This window comes from Sabethes cyaneus, chromosome 3 (genome assembly GCF_943734655.1).
Source record: "Sabethes cyaneus chromosome 3, idSabCyanKW18_F2, whole genome shotgun sequence".
NCBI classification, from domain to species: domain Eukaryota; kingdom Metazoa; phylum Arthropoda; class Insecta; order Diptera; family Culicidae; genus Sabethes; species Sabethes cyaneus.
In genome coordinates, this window is record NC_071355.1 from 49,863,499 (window position 1) to 49,885,813 (window position 22,315).

A 22,315-nucleotide genomic window follows, 5' to 3' on the forward strand; every position below is an offset into this window, starting at 1 on the left:
TGAATTCTGCATTTACCAACAATTTCTTCACCCCTTGCCAGGGCACTTGCGGTCCAATAGCGGTACTGGTTCGAGGTGCAAATGAAACCACTTGTTAAAGTCTATTTTGATTAAAGCACTTGTTAAAGGGCAAATTATAACCTGAGAGAGAGAGAGAGAAGCCAGCTCAGTGAGATTGATTACTTTAATTTTCTTCTTCTTCTTCTTATTTTTGATGCAGAAAATTCAAATAGTACCATTTAAATCAAGTCAGCATGCTCGGGTTTGTGAGGGGTTTGAAATTTCATCGCAAATCAAGCTAGCCCACTCCGCAGTGACAGTTCTTATCTGGTGCTCGCCTGACAGTTCGGTGCACAAAAGCAATCCTAGCTGGCTCCTCTATCTCAGATTATAACTAGTCTCCGCCCACGTAGTAATTCTAGCCGCTTGGTTTTATTTAAATTTTATAATGGTGTTATTGTGGTATTACCTTTATAAAGTTCAAATAATTGTGGTACTTGGCTCTGGTGTTATTATGGTATTATCACAGACAAACAGACATAACACTCGTTTTCCATTCTACGTACCTATTAAATCGTCATTTCAAATTTGGGCTTAGTTGGGAATGTCTCCGTTTTGGTCAAAGTGGCGCTTTTTGACGAAAGAAAGGGAATTCCCCATAAAAATACTTGCTACTTCGAGGGATACTCCTGTTGTTATTTGATATTTGGGAATTTCGATCATAGATGGTGCTAGTGTTCAGGCTAAACGTGAGGTACGATAATTTTTGTAGATTTTTCATCTAAGAGTTATGTCTGTTTGTCTGTGGTATTATGCAATACCAAGATCCAAGATGATATGAGTCAAAAAATACTTGTAGCTAGCTATAAAACCACAATAAAACAGCAAATGAAGCAACTTTATTGTGGTTGCTTATATGGAAAATTTCGAGAAAAACTAACTCGAGATAAATTTTTTTCTAAATTGCTGAAAAATTGGCTTACAGTTTTATAAAACAAGTTTTGTTCTACTACGCTTGGTTCAAGATTTAAATCTTAAGGGGGTGGGTGCAAAATAAATGACATTTTTTAGCAAGCAAAATATAATTAAACATTTTAAGCATCTTTGCTCAAAGCTTAATCATGAAAACCAAATTTATTCTTGCTTTTCCTATACACGTTACTATTTTTTATGCAAAAAACCTACCAAAAAAGAGACACAATCGAAAGAAATTATTGTTTGCCGGTTGTCGGAAATTACATTGCTTGAACTTCTCTTTCGTGCTAGAAGCGTTTTACGAGTTCTATTTTTACTCAAATCCAACAAATTTTTTTTAGAATTTAGAATTTCGTTTAGAATTTTTCCGGAAAATAGAAGGTATCGAATTTTTCAAATAGTGATTTTTGTTCCTAACATTAACATAAAAATAACACAAAAATGACACCGTAATATGCCACAAAAATGACAGGAATTTCATACAAAGAAGATGTAAAGATGTGAAAAATAGTAAACCAAAATGGTGGACAAAATAGCACAAAACGATACAAAAACATATTGCTAGAATGGGCCAAAAATAATTATACAAGTGATTCGACAAAAAATAGAATTAGACTAATCTCATGTTTTTAGTCTTGACCTTGGAATGCGGTCATACATATATATTAATATTTGTTGAAACGGTGGTTCTGCAATTCATGAACCACCGTTTAAAAAATGTTAAAAAATAGAAATAAAATGAAGATGGTATGCAGTGATACAAAAATAGATATTAAAATGCTACATAGTAAAGCAAGAACAGGCTTCATTTTGCTCATCTTTAGCATACAGAGACAGAGCAATCTGCTTTTCACAATGACCAGGAGCGTTCGTTCTGTCTCCACTTATAACCACTCATCTTGCGCGTAGGGAGCACATCTATCAAGCAGAGCTAATCTTTTTTTCGCACACTGGAAACAAAATATTATTTGCTTCATATCCCCAAGAGAATATGGGACAGGCAATTATATGGACTGAAACGATTTGTTCCATGACCTTGAGAGCAACAGACATTCGGTAGTGCTCCGGAAGAAAAAGAAATTGACGTTCACTCGGGAGTAGAGCAAGGCAGCAAGTAGAGCAGTAAACACCGAGAATTGAGAAAATGTTCAAAGCACGACAAAAGCCTGAGCAAGAATGGCATTCAAATGGTAAAAATATACAAACAAAAATTATACAAAAATGAATCATGAACTACACAAAAATATTATAAACACAAACAAATATTAAATACACGAAAATGATACAAAAACATACAAAAATGACGCTAAAAGATATTTGGAAAACGACACGAAGTATAATACAAAATTAAATAAACAAAAAAGATATAAAAATAACAAAACAATTGTACAAAATGAAGCAAATCTATCTACAAAAACACGAGTTTGGTCTACAAAAACTATACCTAAAAAAATGAATTTCTGTCTGTCTCTCTGTATGTACCTTATAGACTCGGAAACTACTGAACCGATTGGCGTGAAAATGTGTATGTTGGGGTTTTTCGGGCCGAGAAAGGTTCTTATGATGGTTAGAGACCCTTCCCCCTTCGAAGAGGGGGGGCTCCTTAAACACAAATTTCCTCATAATTCGAACACTAAACAAGCAAATGGAACCATATTTGGTATGTCGAAATTTTGCAAGGCAGATATTTTTCTCTATGGTGGTTTGAGAACCCTCCCTCCTCTAAAACAGCTAAACAAATTTCCTCATAACTCGAGAATTAATCAAGCAAATGGAACGAAATTTGGTTTGTGAGAGATTTTGGAGAAAGAAATTTTTTCTATAGTGAATTGAGATGATACAATGATATTATAAAAACTGCACGAAAAAATTACACAAATCATAGAAATAATATGAAATAAGGCCACTGCAAATCAATTTCAAAATTTTTGTCACCCCCCGCTTGGAAATTGGATTGAAAAATCAGGGGGCAAAAAAATAATTTGTAAGATATGGGTTAAATTTTTTTTATAAAATCAATTGTCTGTGGGCTCTACAGCTTGAAAAACTTGAAAAATGAGTGTACGAGTTGAGTTAACGCTTCTGTCACGAAATAGAAATGGAAGTTCAGACAGTGGAATTTTCGAAACTCGGCCAAAAAAAATTTCTTTCGTTTTTGTCTTTTTGTTCGTAGATTTTTGCATGAAAAATAACAATGTATTTATTAAAAGCAAGAATAGATTTGGTTTTCACGTTTAAACTTTAAATATAAATACCTAAAATCCATATTTTTTTGGCTTGATTAAAAAATGCAAATATTGATCTTCTAAAAGATTGACGGCGAAGTTCCATTAATGTTAAAATATTCAACCAACTCCATGAGCTGACGTGACACCAGAAGCAGTCAGTTTTAACAGTTCGTTTTTTATGTTCATTTATGACGCTACCCATGGGAAACCTCCCAGCACAGCACCTACCTACTGTTGTAGGCATAGAGCATCGACCGGAAAGAACTAATGAGTGAGACGAACGATGTTTTTAATATTTTTCCACCGCACCATGACAACTGGAATGGTTGGTTGGGAAATTTGTTCTTAGGTAGGAGCGGAACAGACTTAAGAGCAATGCACCACTAGAGCACTAGAACTGCGGACGGAACTAAGCGAGTTCAAGCCAAAAGTTTGAAGTTGAAGATCAGTTTGAAAAATTAAATTGCAACGCGTATAAATGGGAAAATGAATATAACAACCCGAGTCATGGTTGCCGCTGAGATTAAGCTTTTGTTACTAATCTGTTTTTGCTGTTAGTTCCTGTTTCTATGGCAGCATTCCCGGCCACTGAGGTTCAGTTGGGATGGTAGGGAATGATGCAGCAAAAAATGAACGTGAAACTGTGCTTTAGAAAATTAGGTTATTTGGCTGTACGACAAGTTTATAGAGCAGAAAGAAATTTTTATTTGACGTTCAAATCTGCGATAATTTAAATTTATGTATTTAACTGTTTTAATAAGAAATTATTTGAGAAATTTCTGCCGGTAGCAGAAAATGACCTGGCTTTCGCCAGGTGCAGAGAAATTACAGGCAGTAGGTCAATAATTGGCTGCAATTACACTGACTGCAATATTGTGCCTCCCACGTCTCTTCAAATAAGTTTCGATTTCACCTATAAATGACAGCAAATCACCGCACTTTCCACACACTCAGCTAGTTAAGTGCTGCAAATTACTTCGACACTTTCTGCAATCGCCATTCAAAGCCAAAAATTACAGCTTCCATCCTATATCCGCGGCTAATCTCGTCTCGGTTGTGGATGGAGTGTGCCGCTGCTGCTACTGGCCACTGCCTAGGTCACCGCGAATCAAACCGCACTTCGCAGGACGGACAAACCGGTGCAATGATGATTGCCTGGCCGCCGCCGAGGGGTGCCACTCTCGGCCGGAATGCAGTATCGGTTTACAGTTATCTGGTCCATATATCTAGTGCTGCGTGAAAATGTTTTCTTACTATTGACTTTCCACCCGTCCGTCCGACCTGCTTGTCTCCCCTGCCCGTACGTCTGGCCATGGTCTGTTAGGCGTGCGATAGCACACACATAGGCACACGATTATTTTTTGATGAGATCTGGACAGGCCATAAACCGCCGAAAGAGAGCCTACGGGTTGTAGGTATCGGTCGTCGGTGCGGTGCGATGGTGTCGAGACGGCGACGCAACGGTGGTAATGGCGACGGCCGCCGGACCAAACAAATAAATCATTTATAGACAGACTGAGCTTGAGAGTGCAGGCAGTGGTGCGAGGTGCCAATGGCGTTTGCTGCCAGTCTGCCTGCATGGCAGAGTGGGGAAGAAAGACGAAAGTATAGTAATTATAAAAGCTTTCGGTCGAAGAAAGGTGAACCGATCGAGACCGTAGAAAGGTTCAGAAAATAATGCCTGTTCGGTTATGGATGTTATCTAAGGAAAAAGAGTATTTATTATTGTTGGTGCTCAATTTTTTACATCTTAGCACATTGTGAACCAGGTGAATTATGTTGCCGAGGAATTCGCAATTTTCGTACCATTAAAATTTCGTTTTGTTGGTAAAACGAAAAAAGAACTGTAAGGCTATTATGATCAAAATGCATGACAGAAGTGTCTTCTTTCTATATTTTATAGTTTGTTGAATGCAAATGTGAACTAGCTGAAAGGTTTAATAATCTAAGTGACAATACTGTATATGTAATGAACCATCAAGACATTCTGATGCGCCCTTATCAACGGCCAAGCTAGACAGGGTAGAGTGAAATGGAATCAGTTTTGTTTCCGGTGAAAGGAGATTATAAAACACTTCTGGATATGGATACTGAAGTTCAAAAAGATGTTGAAGAAATAGTCGTGAAAGTCAGTTACCGGCAGTTTCACTTCAAAATGGTTTGGTAATAAGCCGTATGGTAAATTTTGGAAAAAAAAATTAATAAAGAAACCATAGGTAAACATAAAACATTTGGAAAACAATAGCGCAACTTGGCAAAAATGTTGCGTTTCTTAAATCAGTGTTCTTTCCAAGTTTGTTATTTTTTAAAGTTATACAATCATACACGATTCGTGCAGCCCCCTGTATCCAGTACTTCACTACACTTATGGATAGGTTCAGGTGGCCTAGGCGGGGGCCAGATTGGCCAACCGCACGCGCGCTACGGCACTGTTAAATTGTTATATATAATAAAATATATTGTAATTGTAACATATAATAAAAATATCGTTAATAAATAGTGCAAACAAAAATGGTCGAGGGTCACTTCCCTGAGGAACGTCGGAAACATTCGTAAACACTTCACAACCAGAAACTCCAATCTTAGCTCAAAATGACCGGTTGCGGGAATGCCAACAACCAATGGAAAGAAGAAAAGGTTTAGGGAAACAACTGCCGCTAGGGAGAACTTGGCTAGGGAGAATCTCGACGAGCAATGAACCAACTGAGGAGTAAAAAGCGCCAGAAAGAGGACAGAGATATTGAAGAATTAGAACAACATTTTCGAGCTATTAACACGCGCAGGTCTTACGAGAAGGTGAACCAATCAGGTAATGACTACACACCGAAATCTGACAAGTACAGGGATGAAGCAAGGAAGCACCTGATTTCCAAGAACTCAAACGACAGATTGGGTTGCAGAAGTCCAACAATGCTGCCGGTAAGACTGCCTACCAGCTTATAAACTTGACCGAGAAAGGTTGGCATCTGCTCTACAGTAGGTTATTTAGATGAGGAGAAACTACTAGAGGAATGGATGCACGGAGTTGTTTGTCCCATCTACAAAAAGGGTGACCGGCACGACTGCTGCAACTATCGCAGCAAAAAGCTCGTAAACGCCGCCTATAATGTACTCTTCCAGATTCTCTTACATCGGTTATCACCGATAGCACAAGGTTTCGTAGAAAATTATCAGGCGGCTTCATGGGAGCACGCGCCTCTATGGACCAAATTTTCACCATCCGACAGATTTTACAGAAATGGTGGAAGTACAATGTACCCACGCATCACACCTTTATTGATTTCAAAGCAGCATATGAAACAGTCAATTGAGATCAGCTATGGCAAATAATGCACGAACACGGTTGACCGGAAAAACTGACGCGATTGTTCAGATCTACATTGGACCGAGTGATGTGTTTCGTACGCATCTTGGGACACTCTCGAGTTCCTTCGATACGTGACGAGGATTGAGACAAGGTGGTCGTTTATCCTGCATGCTACTTAGCATCTCTCTTGAGGGGGTTAAGTTTCGCAGATGACTTTGATATCATGGCATGGAACTTTGCGACGACGGAGGCAAACTACGCCAAACTGAAAACGTAGTCTAGATGGATTGGGCTCATAATGAAGACATGAGAGGTAGAGGCTCAAAGGATCTCCTAGATCCTAGTTTCGTGTTTCGGCCGAATATGGATTCGGCATTTCATGATACGCCCAATTGCATTTGGTCGGTCTTCTGTGTTATTTGACCATTCGGTAGCAACTCGGAAAGTCTAAGGACTACGGATGTGATTTTTTTGATGGTGAGGGGTTGCCTCCGCAGAGGAAAGTATCTTCGACAACAACCCTCGGGACCTGCACGCGTCTATCCTGAATGGTCTATGAAAAGTCATAAAACGTTTTTCACGGAGTTACACAAACGATCTATGCCAAATATTTTTCTGCCAAATTGTCCCTTATGTTTATGCCGATATTTTTTTATGGCAAACCTCAGTAAGGCTCTCTCGAGGGTAGCGAAGTACTGGATGCAGCAAATTGTATCAATCATGGATGACAGTCCTAAAATATATTAAACTCGAAGGAACACTGATTTAAGCAACGAGGGGGCGCGAAACCACAGTTTTTACCAGGTTTTGGATCCGATTCTATACCCGGTTCCAGAGCGTCGTAGCGAGACATTGTGGCGGCCTAAGGGAAGATCTAGTCAAAATCTGTTCCAAAATCTAAAACAAAATTCGATCAAAAATGTGACCCAAGTAACAATTTCAATTTTAAGGTGCACTTGAAGAGGTTTCCAGCATTTGCTACTTAAAACCGATCTCAAAACTTATAATTCTACAAAACTGCGATAAAACATCCATAAAACCCTTATAAGGCGAGGGAGGCCCACACTAAAGAAGGTTCTCAAGAAAATTTCCAAAGATCCTTTTAAAACTTGTAATTCTTATCGATATCTATTTATAATGACTTCCAAGAGTCGCTTGAAACAAAAAGAAAACCGCCTCAAGTGTTGATGATTTTATGGTTGCCCCTTCAAAGAACACTTGCAAGACATCATACACTTTTCACAGCCTTAAATGTTTTAAATTGACCAAGAGCTATAACAGTCCCATGGCGAAAAACAGCAAGCGCAGAAAATGGCGATTGAAGTTTTTCGTCAGTTTTACTTAATTTCGCTCCCGCAGGTTATTTGCAAGCGAACCTTTACTATAAATTTGTTAAAATGAACAGGTCCAAATGTTTTAAACAAAAATTAGTTACAGATTATCAATTATCATCAGTTTATCTCAACAAAATAGCAGTGGGACTGACATGCGAATAATTTTCGATTGAATCAGGAAAATCTTCGCATAACCCTCACACTGTCGATAATGTATGGTATGATTTTCGAGATTTAATTGCTACTTTTAAAGATTATTAATTAATTAAGATTAAAAGATAGTTACGTCCAACTCAACTCCCCTCTACCCCCACCCCCTCAGTTCACATGATACCATATTCCAAGTAATCGGGGTGATAAGGGCAATGTTGGCCGCCTAAGCAAAACGCGTTACCAAATTATAATAACCGCCATAAACTTACGATTTGATATGCCTTCAATGAATTAACAATGCATAGAATATTGATTGACTATGAATAGCTATCATTTAAATGTTTAAAAAATGATTCTTTTGGCTATGATCAATATGCTCGATTAATCAAAATTGAGTCAAAGAGATCGGACCATCCCTGTGTATGTTCATATGGTTCATATGTCAATATTTGGGTTGACCTGTAGTAATTAGTTCCAAATATTAAGAAACTGGTGATAATTTTCACTAAAAATGTAGTAAAATAACTGAAACGAATTAAATATGAAATGCGAAAAGTAAGGGTTGTAAAAACTGTTGTCTCTCTTAAAAATTACTTTTTTAGCAAATGACAATAGTATATCTAGAAACAATAAGGTCAGATGATAGAATATAATGCATTTACGAGCAATTATTTCAATTTAATAAGGGGCAGAAATGGATGTGACTGCTATGCGAATATTTTTGAAATGGGACAACACAAGTGGGTTTTGTTTTTCTATTCTTCGCGAACAAAGCCAACTATTTTATAGGGGTATTAGGGGCATAATGAGCATCCTAACTTGTTGGCTGATTTAAGCACCCAAAATAACTGAATTTTTAAAGTGTCGCCATTGCAAAACATACATTCACTATCGATAATCAAAGGCATACTGTTAACAAATTGAAAAATGATTGACATGATGACGAAAATTGTAATTTAAATTCATGCTTCAAAAACTAAAAATCGGTCAGTGTGTGGGGCATAATGAGCACCCTTATAAACACATGCTTGAAGGGTGTATATAAGTACAACAACCACACACACATACACACACACACTCACCACCATGAATATATACATACATACACACATACATACACATATACACATACACATACACATACACACCCATACATACACAAATATAAAACGTGTAAAAACATCGAAAAAACTATTGACCGCAAGCCGCTTAAAGCCAATTGTGCCGCGGAGGTTGCCTCTGGAGCACACAAGGAATGTTTCGGATGACGCTTAAGCTAGCTGTGTTTTAGTGTTGAAGACATATGCTTTTCCGTTTCCCTCTACCAGGTAGTATACGAGGGTTCTGATTTCATGGGTAGTAATACCGTAGCATCGAAATATACAAAATATGGACCACCAGCTCTTGTTCTGCAGCGGGAACGAAAACAGTTTTGGGAATCAATTTGGGCAAAAACCACCTCATGCCCAGAAATTGCCCTTTCGTATGGCCCCACAAACCGAGCTAACGTCTGTCGCAGAATGCCGTGTTACTGGGCGACGGGTTTTGTGGATATTCCGTCTCGCCTTATTGTGGTCAATGCCGCTTGCAAGGCCTTTTTTGACCAATTATGTCTTCCAAATTCCCTTGGCATATTCATACCGTCACTGTAAACAAGCATTGATGCGATAAACAAAGAAACTGACACGTTAGTTAATGCGACGTAGTGCTCGTTTCACCCCAGCTAAGGGTGCCCATTTCGCCCCAAGTCAAGTAGTTAAAGTAAAAATGGGTTTTTACACTAATTATAGTATAAAATCAAAACTTCAATGAAGGTGAAATTTGAGATACAATGTATACATCATGTTGCAGTGTGCACTTGATAGATTAAAATATTTAAATGATCGTAAAAGCTTATTTGGTAATGCACCAAAATTATAATTTTTCCAGCGTCTGAGAACCTAGTTAAGTTTTTTAATATAACTCCGTGTTTTAAAAGTATAGATCACTCATTTTTTGATAAATTGATACTGTAGTACCTACAGCAGTGTTTCGCATGCCACATGATGTTACAAAATGCGTACTTTCGTAGAAAAGAGGGGTGCCCATTTCGCCCCGTGTGCTCATTATGCCCCTAATCCCCCTAAGTTTTTCTTAAACTACAGACAAAATAAAACTAATATTCGTAATAAACTCAAAATCACCAAAAATCGCCATGGGACTGTTATGCGAAGAGGGGCAGTATAAGCATTCACAGATATTGCTATTTCGAAATGGGTATAAATGAAAATTGAAAATAAAAATGGTGATAAAAGCAGCTGCTTTGTTGCTCATAAATGAGAAATTTTTCATGCCACGCTCGGTTTGTCGATGTTTTGTGACATGAAAGTTAGAAAATTTTAACGCGCCAGTTATTTTTGCTAGATTATTGAAAAATTAAATTAATAAAAAAAATTAATGATTTCATGAAAAAGTTGATAGCTACCAAATTTTTAACTAATTGTGGCAAAAAGGCTTTTATATGTCTAAACATTTATTTAAAAAGATAAGATCACCAATGGTATTGCATAATACAATATTTATAAGCGCCCATATGCAATTGCCTACAATTTCAAAAGTAATCAAAATAGCTCTGTTCGCCATTTTTTTCAAAGGTTTTATCCAAATCAACCCGAAAGCGCTCATTAGACTAACATTTCTTGCACAAGACAAAGAAAATTTTTCCAAGAGCGCGATAAGTTCATCAATACTTATTGTATTCTTGAAGAAGACACGTTGCGCTTGAATAAGAATTGTTTGAATTTCTTGAGGGCACCAAGTTTTTGCAAGATAACCATTCTAGTATAAACAAAAAAAAACATCAACGAAGTATCGACGTAACGTGTTATTTGTGCTGTTTGGACTGCACGTCAGTTCCAAGCGTTTAATTTACAATCGGTACAACTGTTTTTAAAAATTATGCTTCAACTTCTTCAGTGCCTTCAAACATTTTCCATACAAAGACATCTGACTTATGAACTCTATATTTAGTTTAAAAAATACGAAAAGCTCTAGAGGAAACCCGCGCCGCCTCTGGCAAATGCATCATTACCTGCACTGTCCTTCCCCAGTTCAGTTAGTCCCGAAATCTTTATTGTTTTGTGACTTCGCTATTTGTTCATATGAAAGAGTTTTCAAAATATTACACAGATTTTCGCTGAATTTTCGTTTAAAAGATCTGTATTTTTCAATTTTCTCCGGTTCAGACGACCATTTTGACAGATTAGTTGTGTACGTTAGAATGTTCTTATTCAAGCGTATCCAGCTTTTTACGAGCCATAATGGCGGACGTGTTCGTAATATTTGAACAGCATTTTTGACATTTCCCCAATACATCGCACGTTTTCTTTCCGTACATTCCTTTAGTTTTACGGTGAACGCGCGGAAAGAAAACGTGCGATGTATTAGGAAAATGTCAAAAATGCTATTAAAATATTACGAACACGTCCGCCATTATGGCTCGTAAAAAGCTGGATAATTTCTCTTTCAAGAATATACGATTTTAAGAGAGTTTTATGGCAGTATTGTTAAGATAAACGAATCTTGCAGAACAATGTCATAAGTTTTTGTCAAAACTATTGTTAAGTTTGTAACAAGTATGCAGATTGAGCTTAGATAAATAATAAATAATTCGAAACGAGGATCGGTTCATTAATGAAACCGAATGAACCTCCCTAATGTTAGTGGAAGCAGATTTAAGTATGATGGTTTGAGTCTTGGCTATCGTTAAAATTGAGCACGCAAGTTTGCCAGCGATATTTAAATAATAAACAAAATTTAGAGTATTTATTTTTTAAACCTTATAGTAACTTAATTCTATAATTTTTATCCTATCCAGTAGTTAAATTTTGAATAGGCTAGGTTACGTAATAAGGTAAATTTAATTGAAAATACTGACATTCAACCTTCGTCAAATTTAAAGGGGAAACAGTTGCATCGGGGAAGCCGAATTACTATTTACCATATATATAATTACATCCGTACTCTCACAAGAGTTCGAGATCGATCAGAGTTTCACTTTCGTTTGCGGAACGGTCGGGGATAGAACGCGTGTCTTCGAATAGAATAGAACGCGTGTCTTCGAAAAAGAAGTAGTGTCTTCGAATAACCTCTTTTTGGTAGGAAACGTGGTGTTAGAAATGATTAAGAGTGCTAATAGTATATTTTCTCATTTTTAGCCTTAGCTAATAGTTAATTGCTTCGATAGCATAGTGATACAAAGTTCTATCGAGTGATACTCAAATAAAATTGAAGGTAGGAATTAGCCATTATTCTTTCGGATAAATTAATTAAGAAATTCCGTTGAACGCAGACGCCTGTTCAACAGGCGGTAGGTTCCGGACTGTAGTCCCTTCGTTGTTGAGCTACTATGGAACCAAGGAATTCGACCGTGAACAAAACGGACGGGAGTTAAACCGAACGTCCGACCGGCATTCGGCGCAGCCGCAGTGCCACGTAGCGTCCGTCAACACACGCTACGCTTCCAGAGAATCGACCGACCTTCGGATTCGACTGCATTGGGTATTTCGCATCGATCTACCCCTGGGCGGCCCAAACCGCTAGTGATTCGCTAAACGCAGGCACTAACATCGCATGATCGCACCCAGCTAGTTCATCGGAACCGCTCCCAGCATAAACTGCCAGCCTCCGGGTAAACCCTGCGCGCAGGTATGTGTGATTTGTGATATGGCCATACACAATTAGATATAAGAATAAACCAAATGAACCACGAATGAGTAAAACGAAATTGCCACCCCATGCTAGGTGAGCAGCATAAAGAACCGTTAGAGTAACGAGTGAATAGGAGAGTTTAGGGTCCCACCAACCATGTAAATTGTGGCTGAATATAAATGATTTCCCTGAATTAGTGCTTTTATATTTTCTAACACCGTAGCCTCTGTTCGCGACTCGTGGTAGCTTTTCCTTTCGGTCCACCTAATGTTCCAGTACGGAAGGAGAAACTCTGGTTTAGTTTTCATTATGCGGGCGAGTTTGTGATGATCTATTGCAACTATTTTGCTAAAGTAATTTGGAGACGATTGAAGTGTTGGTTTTAGATGTGTCGCGGTGTTATCTTCGCCTAGCCTGCTCAATGTTTACCTGACTGTCGGAATAAAAATCATAGCTGGGCAACTCGACATGACCGGTGGTCTCTTCCTTTCAGGAGAGTGGCGCATAAGCCACCGAGTTAACAAAACCCGATTGGTCAGGCAAACTAGCGGCTACAAGTTTTAACGAGCGTCGTTTTTAAGCAAAAATGAAGTATCCTTTAGAACCCCTTATAATGTGAATTACACTTATTGATAATTTAGTTTTATGGGTGATTCTTCAAGTCTCCTTCAGTCATACTTCAGAAATGTTAATCCAATAAGATAAAATTCACTTGAGGAAAAACATTATAAAACCTAACAGACTTTGAAATGCTCTGATAAAACTACTATAAGAAATGAATAAGACCAATTTGCTATTAGATTGTTACTTGGGGATGCACGTTATAGTCCAGGTTCAGATTCTGATTCTAAATCTGATCCAAAATCCGGTTACTGGTTTAAAAGCTAATCAAAAATGTGGTTTGTAGCCTGGTCCAAAATTTGAAGCAAAATCTGGCCTAAAATCTAATTAAAAATATACTCCAGAATCTGGTCCTGGCCAAAACTCTAGTCTCGGTCCAGTTTGTGGTTCAACATCTGGTTCCACATCTGATCCAAAATCTAATAAAAAATGTGTGGTTCAAAATATTACCCTAAACCTGGTAAAAATTTGAAAAAAATGTGGTCTAAAATCTGACCCAGAGTCTGATGGAGGTTCAACATCTGGTCCAGGTCCAGAATCTAGTCTTGAAATTGGCCAAAATCGAATTTAAAATGTAGTTTTACGTGGTCCAGAATCTAGTTACAAAATCTCTTCCAGAATTTGTTACACAATCTGGAATAAAATGTGTGGTTTATATTCCGATCCAGCTCCAGAATCTGGACCCAAATTTGATGCAAATTCTGATCCAAGATCTAATAAAAATGTGGTTCAGAATCGGGGCAAGATCCGCTATCTGGTCTAGGTCTAGAAACTGGTCTAAAATTTGATCCTAAATGAGGTCCAAAATGTAACCAAAAATGTTTGTCCAAATCTGACAAAAATATGGTCCAAATCTGATCTAGAATCTGATACAGCTCTAAGATCTTGTTCAGGTCCAGAATTTGATCCAAAATGTGACCAAAAATGTGGTCAAAATCTGATCCAAATTTGATGAAAATGTGGTTCAAAATTTAGTCCACAGTCTGATGCAGGTCCAAAATGTAGTCCAGACCAGATCTATAATCTGAGACTAAATTCTAATCCAAAGTCTGATTCAAAACATAGTCGACAAATTGATCAAAAATGTGGTTCAAAATTCGGTCTAGAAGCTAATCCAAATCTATTCTAAAATCTCAAACAAAGGTTGATAAAAAATGCATTTCGCAATCTATTCCAGGTCCGGAATTTGGTTCAAAATCTAATCCAAAATTTGGTTGGTGATTTAAAAACTGGTTTAAAATCTGTGACCCGACATCTTCTTCAGCTTCAAAATCTGGCCCAAAATCTGATCAAAAATGTGGTCCAAAATCTGGTCCGGAAACTAGTTAAAATCTGTTCCATTATTTGGAACAAAATCTGATAAAAATGTGGTCTCGAATTTAGTGCAGGATCAGTCTGGTTGGTGGTTTAAAATCTTATCGAAAGGAACAGGGATTTAACACACGTGGAAATGCTAAATCGGGTCTTCGCCAAGGGTGTCACAATGTCACGTTACGGCTCTGTTCGTGAATCAGTTGACTTTCGAGAGGAGCTGTGCATTAGTTACTCCAGGCGCGGTATCGGTATCGTACAAAAAGGTTGCCATGCGAATTTTTGACATTATTAAGTGCGAAAGAGTCAGGCCGAGTTCGTTAGGTTTAGTTAGGTTTAGCGTTACACATGAACTGTATAGATCCGTTGAGCACTCCATACGACTCTTCTAAGGAACATTCAGTGATTGTAGTTGGTTGATTCCACCATGTATCTTACTCTCATGATAGCCTAAATTCCTCCAACATTTTCGCATTCATGACAACTGAGCCGGATGCCGACCCGGCCAGAAGTAGGACGGGCGGGGCTAGAGATCCGATGCCTCGCAGTACTCGCATAGCTGCTTGACGGCTGTACCAAAGGGAATGAATGCTGTCAGCTTTCCGGACTCTTCGAAAACTCCAACTTGTGTACTTTCTTCAGAGGACTCTGCAGAAGTTTTTCCGGACAATTGGCAGAAGTACGAACAATTGGCGAAGCTTCTTCATAACTTTTTGAACGGATGTCGCTCGAAGCAGTTGTCCTTTTAGGAATTGTAGTAGTCGTACAAGGTTTTCGATATCTGAATACAGTTGGATTTCGAATTTGGCAACAAATGCGTGTCGCCTATGTTGCCAAAATCGAAACCGTGCCAAAATCGAGACCCTTTTTTGACATGAAAAAATTGAACGTAAATGCGTCAAAAATTGAGTAAATATTGTTAATCAACGATTGCAATAATTTTATGCTTGAAAAGTCCGCCAAGAGCTATCCGTCAGGTGCAAGTAAGTTTTTGGCGACTTGCGGTAAGCCGTAGTCCTACGGCAATAATAATATTACTGTTCGAAACCGCAAATTTTTTTTTCATGAACACACTGAGGGCATCATTTTTGCGTCATATAAAGTATGTATGCGGAAACTGACTGGTATTTAAGCATATTTTTGTAAGGGAAATATTATGTGTTGCCAAAAACGGATACTTTTGTTGCCAAAATCGAACCATGCCAAAATCGAACCATGCCAAAATCGAACCATGCCAAATTCGAAATCCTACTGTACCAACAACCAGAACTGTGTCGTACATCGAAGAAGAACTGGCATACAGGTCTGCCACTAACATTGGAATCGTTAAGTTGTGAGATAATGTAATAATTATCCTATCACAGACTAACACATATACATATTGCTGCAGCTTCGTTCCATCATCAACAGAAACGATCATTTCAAATTTCCGCTGCAGCCGAGACCACAGAACAAAAGTGAATGTTCGAACAACGTGACGATCAAAATTGGTAATCTGTTGCAGTTTTGTCTTTCTTATGAAAGGATTTTCCATAGAAAGGAGTAACAACAACATGGATAGATCGCTCACTCCCTTTCGGTTTATAAATTCTAGCGCAAATTGAAATTACAATTCTGAAATACAACTCTGGCTTTTGAACATAGATTATATCTTACAATTAACAAATGGATTGCAATTGATTCAACCTAGTTATCATGCCTTTATGACTCATACACTAAGATGAAACGAAACCATTCTAACGCACAGCTTCCCTACCGATACGGTTGGCTGTACCGCTTTCGAGCATGGGTAAAAGCACACGCAAATAAAGGGGACCCAAACCGAGGGACTGAAAAGTTTGAAAATTGCCACTCCTTTTGACATTGAAGTACGCAACAGCAGCAGCAGCAAGGGAAAGTGGATCAAACCACAAAAGGTCTTCTTCGTCTGTCTCGGACGAACGGTCGAACGGTCAAGGGGATGATGGTGACCGGGTCGAGTGCTGGCGGTCACACACAGACAGGCTCGAGTGAAATGCTTTCGAAAAGGCGATGAGGGACACTAGAGAGACAGATACATACTCGATAGAGAGCCCGCCGTCAGTGTTCAATAAATCGTTTCACCAATTGGATTCCCATCAGTGTCAGGTTGCTTCCCATCGGTATTCGGTTGAATTGTTTTATTCGTTGACCCAATTTTCGGGTGGAATTTATTTCATCACTGTGCACTGATAAAAGGAATGTGTGGCATGATACTACATTTTACAGTGGTGAGAAAGTGTTCCGGAACGTAGCTATTGGGAAACGGGAATAATGGGTTTGAAGAACCAGCGAGGCGAAACCTATTATCTGTCATGACGTATGTTTTTCATCTTTGGCACCACTTCAACACCCGTAGAGGAAATTTTATCTTTTGCTACAATCGGAAACTTACCAGCTCGATTGTCCACCAGAACTTCATCCACCCCAGCACCGACCGGGGACGCGTACCGGTCGGTGGTCGTGGAGGTCGCCTCATTCCCGGTCCAGCGGTTGTCCTTGTTGAGCAGCAATCGCCCATTGATCGGTGTCTGCTGGAACTGATGCTGCGTCACCGGATCACCGTTCAGTTTGAAAAATCCCAGCACCAGGAAGGACCAGATGCCGAGACCGAAGATGAATTTGAACACAATGCGCGTTTTCGGGGACATCCTGTGGGTCATTTCGTCGTCTGTGAGTAGGGGGAGGCTGAGCTTGATGCTTCGGGAATCTTCGCTGATGATAATAATCTATACTATTTTGGCATAAATGTGTGACTTAGTGTGGTGGACCAGCTGGTATTTACACACTAGCGAGGAGCACTTTATTTCTACTTTACTACTTTACGATCATATTTCGTTTCGTTTGCTGTGTTGCAGTCGAAGAGGTTTCATATGGTGAAAATGCACACCGACATTGGGACTGAAATCTGGAAGCAGAGAGAAGAGGAGAAGAAATTGTTAGTTTTTTGACAATATTTTTTTAACGAATCAGTTACTATGAATGAGTAATTTCCTGCAGAGTTGGAAATAAAACATGGTAGGAAGACATGTTGGCTGTCATCCAAAGCTGAGTTTTATAGTTTAGTATGGCAGTTTTTTGAGACTGATTTTTATGCGTATATCTGAGTCACTAAAATCGTCTTTAGAAAAATAATGATACCTCATAAGGCCATAATTTATGTACATTTTTTATGACTGAAAATGTAAGGATTATACTAAAATGCATAAATTAGTTTTATGACCAACGTTCAGTCAACTGTTTATTTTACGAGAACAAGAAATGATTGTCCTTCATGACGATAGTTTTTACAAGAGACGAAGCAAATGGTAAAGAAATTACAACAGAATAATATTATTTTGCTCGAATTTATGCCGACTTTCCTTAGCCGTTCAAATTTTGTCCCGATTTGCACAGTAGTATATTTCCAGGTTATAAATGATTTGACGTTAATCACATTTAACAAAAGTTTATGGTATATCTGGAACCATTTCCCGTCGCTAGCCTCATTAAACACATGTTGTCCCAGTTGGTTTGTGTTTTGCTATTGAAAGGTTTTACAAAACTCACACTGTTCAATTTTACACTTTAAGAAAATTGTAGAAAACAAGAAAGGTATCAGTACCCTTAACTTTTTCGCGTCCAGTCTCGCTCGCAGTTCGTAGCCGATTATAAAAGAAAATGGTAAAAGTATGCATAAAAATATACCCTGTTTTGTATGGATCGACTAACTGACCGGGTGAATCACTTCTGCATAAATATTCAATACTTAGTTTAATACATACTATTATATTCACTATTTTAATTTGCCTTCACCTTTGTATGGATGGTTCTTGAACACTCATCCTATGGAAAAGGTAGTCTAGCAGCCATGAGTCATCAGCCATGTTTATAATCATCATGAAAAAGTGTGTAGTAACTGAATAGCAAATTATTGAAAAGTTTCACTAGATGTATGTGAACATTGTAAAAAGGCAGGTGTAACTATACTTCTAAGTCAATTATGGAATTTTGGTCAAAATAGTGCCTGCTGTGGTTCAATGGATATTTTACGAAACTGTCGAACAGGTTTTGGGTCGAAGCTTCCCAGAATGCCATGAAATTTTGTACACGGAGATGGTTCAATACACGACTTAAATATATTTAAATATAATTAAGTCGTGATTTAAACAGACATATGAATGAAAAGAATATTTAAAAAGTTGGATGTGTCATCCAAAGCATTTGCAGAACATCAGAACCTTATGTGCCACATGCCTGTCAAAAATAAAGTTGCCCATTCGAAGCCCGTACTGGTTGGAAATCGTTATTTCCAAAACATTACGTGATTGTCAATATGTAGCAATCAAAAGATTTAGAAGTTTTCATTCCTCCTAAGCAATGGCTGATAAGTTGGGTGGCACCATTACCAAGAGCACGGCTGGCCTCACTTCGGGTTGGTGTCAATCAAGGAGAGAGGAAGCTAAGTCGGTCGACGGCTTATCTGCTTGACAACTACAGCTTGGGACTAACAAATCATTACAGCAAATATTACAGTGAAGGCATATATTTTAATAGAAAGATAATGATCTGGATCTACTGAGATAGATCACTGGTTATGTGCCTGTCATAGAATAATCAATAGAAAACCGAAGTATCACCAATGTATTGTTATAAGCTACTCGACCAGGAATATAACGTAATAGCAATCTACTCAAATTAATTCAAAACCATTCACAAGAAGTCGTTTGATACCGAAAGTAATTTATTGCTCGGTTTCCGACCATCGTGAGACGAACATGTGAGATAAATATTTGGTCATTTTCATGAGAAGCATTACTGATTGACACACTCGATCTGTTTTAATCCTGCAAAACAACGTGCGTGTATAAGGAGATGGACAAAAAATTAATGAAAACTGTGCAATGGGATTTACTAATGCACGCACAAATTGGATAATCAAGTCACTCGCAACCCCACGTATGGGCGGGCTGTGGGAGACGATGTTGCGTTCCGTAGAAACCGCCCTGTCTGTTACCGAGAACGGACTGTGAAATCCGAACGAAGAGACTTTTGAAACCATTTTTCTACTAAGAGTAGTTACAACCAGTAAACCAGTATATTGCGTTGAGGTTAGCTTGGAGTGGAAAGTATGGGTGACTATGGACGCATATATTGGAGATGTACAAGATGTATAGTTGTCGTAGGAAACATTGGTCTCGGTGGCAAAATTATAATAGCAGAATCAAACGATTGACAAACCTACGTACTTTTAACTCTTTAATGAAACTATGTTGACTAACCAATGCCAAATATATACCTGTAGAGTCTAGAAAATAAATAAAAAACTACAGGTATACAGCCCTAAGGGTTGTACGAAAGGGTGACGTAGGCCTATGTTAACATTATATTGTAATATTTTGATAACATGTTTTACTCGATGAAGTATTCCTTTCTGTCAGATCATTAGAGCAAGGACTAATGCAGACTGCATTTCTGGCATGTGTATGCTCATAAGTATCTATAGCCTCCAACTTGGCTCATTAAAACATTTAGGAACCACTCGTGAGGTTCAGATCTTGGTTCGTTTCTTGTTTCTTGACATATTAACAGTTATGTTTCGTTCAGTAGTATAGAAGTTATAAACATTTGAAATCTGTTATTCAAACGTTACACTTCTATTTTCATTTTCACAAAGTGCTACCCAGTCCCAGTATAGTAAACAAAGACGTAGTCCTACGTCAAAACTATTTTGCTGTTACTTAAAAGCTTGCCGGACCGGTGGAAATGGACCCAAAGTTAGTAAGAAATTTGATTGATGGAAATATTTCCAATTCCTATTCCAATCAACTGAAGCAAAAATCTTCAAAACAAATTGGGAAATGAAATGACCAAATCAGACACGTGAAAAACGAGTTTCTTCATTTATCGAATGAACTTTCGTATCTAAAGGGTGTCTTATTTGCTTTTTCGATTCGAAAACGTCGATTTAACTCTTCAATTACTAATTATAACAGTCCTGAAAGGACTGTTTGACCTTGAAATACTTAATGAAGGCGGTGCAGTATTCATGAACTTAATTTCTGACGATCAGGCAACAAATAAACAGCCTAATGTGCACTTTCTGATTCAAAATTTCATCAGCAATAGCAAAATGTCTGTCGGTCTATTTAAATGTCTAATACTTCTCGTTATATACCAGAGCAACAATCGATGAAAAGATTAGCCTACGTAATAATTGAAATGGTAAAACATGAAAAATGGGATGGACTAAAATTGTACCTGTAATATGCTGGAATAAAACAAGGGTTACTTCTGCACACTGCTATCAGGTGCTGCGGAGCAAGTCAACGCAAACCATCTCAATGACACCGAAAACCCGTGGACAGCAACCAAAGGACAAAGAAGACGAGCAAAGGACCGGAACGACTCGGTTGACTAATTACAACAAATTACAAATCGTGATCCTCCCAAATTTTCGGTAGATCGCTGCGAAAAAGAAATGTGTGAAAAAGCACTTGAACTAGCAGGTTTTTGCCGCTCGTGACAATAAGAAAACTAGTGTCATTTGTAGCTAGCCATCCGTAACGACCAACACTTGAACGAGCTACCGCATGGATTTGCCATTATCGCAGAATCTAGCCGTTTTGGTGATTCAAGTCGTTTTGGTGATGAAGAAAATCTTCCGCTTGAAAACTGCAAAGGAGCGTATGTTCTCCGTGCGCAGCATCACAACTTCAAGTCCATAAAGAAGTACCGGTTTAATAAGGGTTTTGTACAATGCCAGCTTTGTACGGTGCACTGTGGTCCAAAAGGGCGAAAAGCGGAACTTTTTTCCTAGTTTCTTTTGCTTTCATTTTATCATTTATGGTTTTCAGCACTTTTATTCGTATACATATCCCCCTTAATCTAAAACTGTCAAAAATTCGTTATTGCTTACTGTAATGAAAATAAAAAAATAACTTTTTTGTCTTAGGAAATATAGACACAGTTTCTTCGGTAATGTTGTAAATAATGTAAAAACAAGCAACTTTGCTGAAGAAATAAAATTTCTATCTTTATCGAGTGTTAAACTATAGGGCATATTCTTTAAATTTCTTTAAAACTTGGTTTTTCATACTTTACTTAGCTTTTATTAGTTGCATTTTACAAGAATACAATGTTCTAGGCAATTATCGAAGCACTCAGAATACACGTTTTTGCGGAAGATCGTGAATCTCTTGGACCTTTACTTGCTAAGTTATCGCATATTCAAGCTATAAATTTCCATAGCTTCACGAGCCCATGGGGTAAAATGGGGCAAGCGGATTTATGAAATCAGCGTTTCATCTTAAAACTCAAGTCGAGTACTATAAACTTGTATGGGTTCCGCTTGTCCCCAACCACCCAAATGGGAGTACGGCAAGCATATGTTTTATGTGTTTCGCGTTCGCTATATGCTCGATACACGTCCATTCTTTTGTGTTAGTAGATAGACACATGGTTTCTTCAGCAAGGTTATAGAAAATATAAAGGCAAAAAATTTTGCTAAAGAAATGTCATTTCTATCTCTATCGAGTACAGAGCTATAGAGCATTTTCTTTAGAAATTCTTTAAAATTAGTTTTTCATACTTAGCTTATGTTAGTTGAATTTTACAAGAGTATATGGTTCTAGGTGATTATTGAAGGACTCAATACACATGTTTTTGCGGAAGGTTGCGAATCTCTAGGACCTTTCCTT

At 38.1% G+C, this 22,315-nt stretch overlaps 1 protein-coding gene across 2 annotated transcripts in view; it reads right to left on the bottom strand.

Annotated features, from left to right (window-relative positions):
* LOC128742471 (uncharacterized) overlaps positions 1–22,315 on the bottom strand; it is a 74,026-nt gene that overhangs the window by 25,600 nt on the left and 26,111 nt on the right. The window contains exons 1-2 of one of the 2 annotated variants that reach the window (XM_053838842.1): positions 18,186–18,247; positions 17,032–17,544 (exon numbers count right to left, since the gene is read on the bottom strand). In XM_053838842.1, coding sequence (XP_053694817.1) covers positions 17,032–17,299 — 268 coding nt within the window. In that variant the 5' untranslated portion in view covers positions 17,300–17,544; positions 18,186–18,247. Of the gene's footprint in view, positions 1–17,031; positions 17,545–18,185; positions 18,248–22,315 lie in introns of those variants that run through there. The other variant, XM_053838841.1, reaches the window with a different exon arrangement.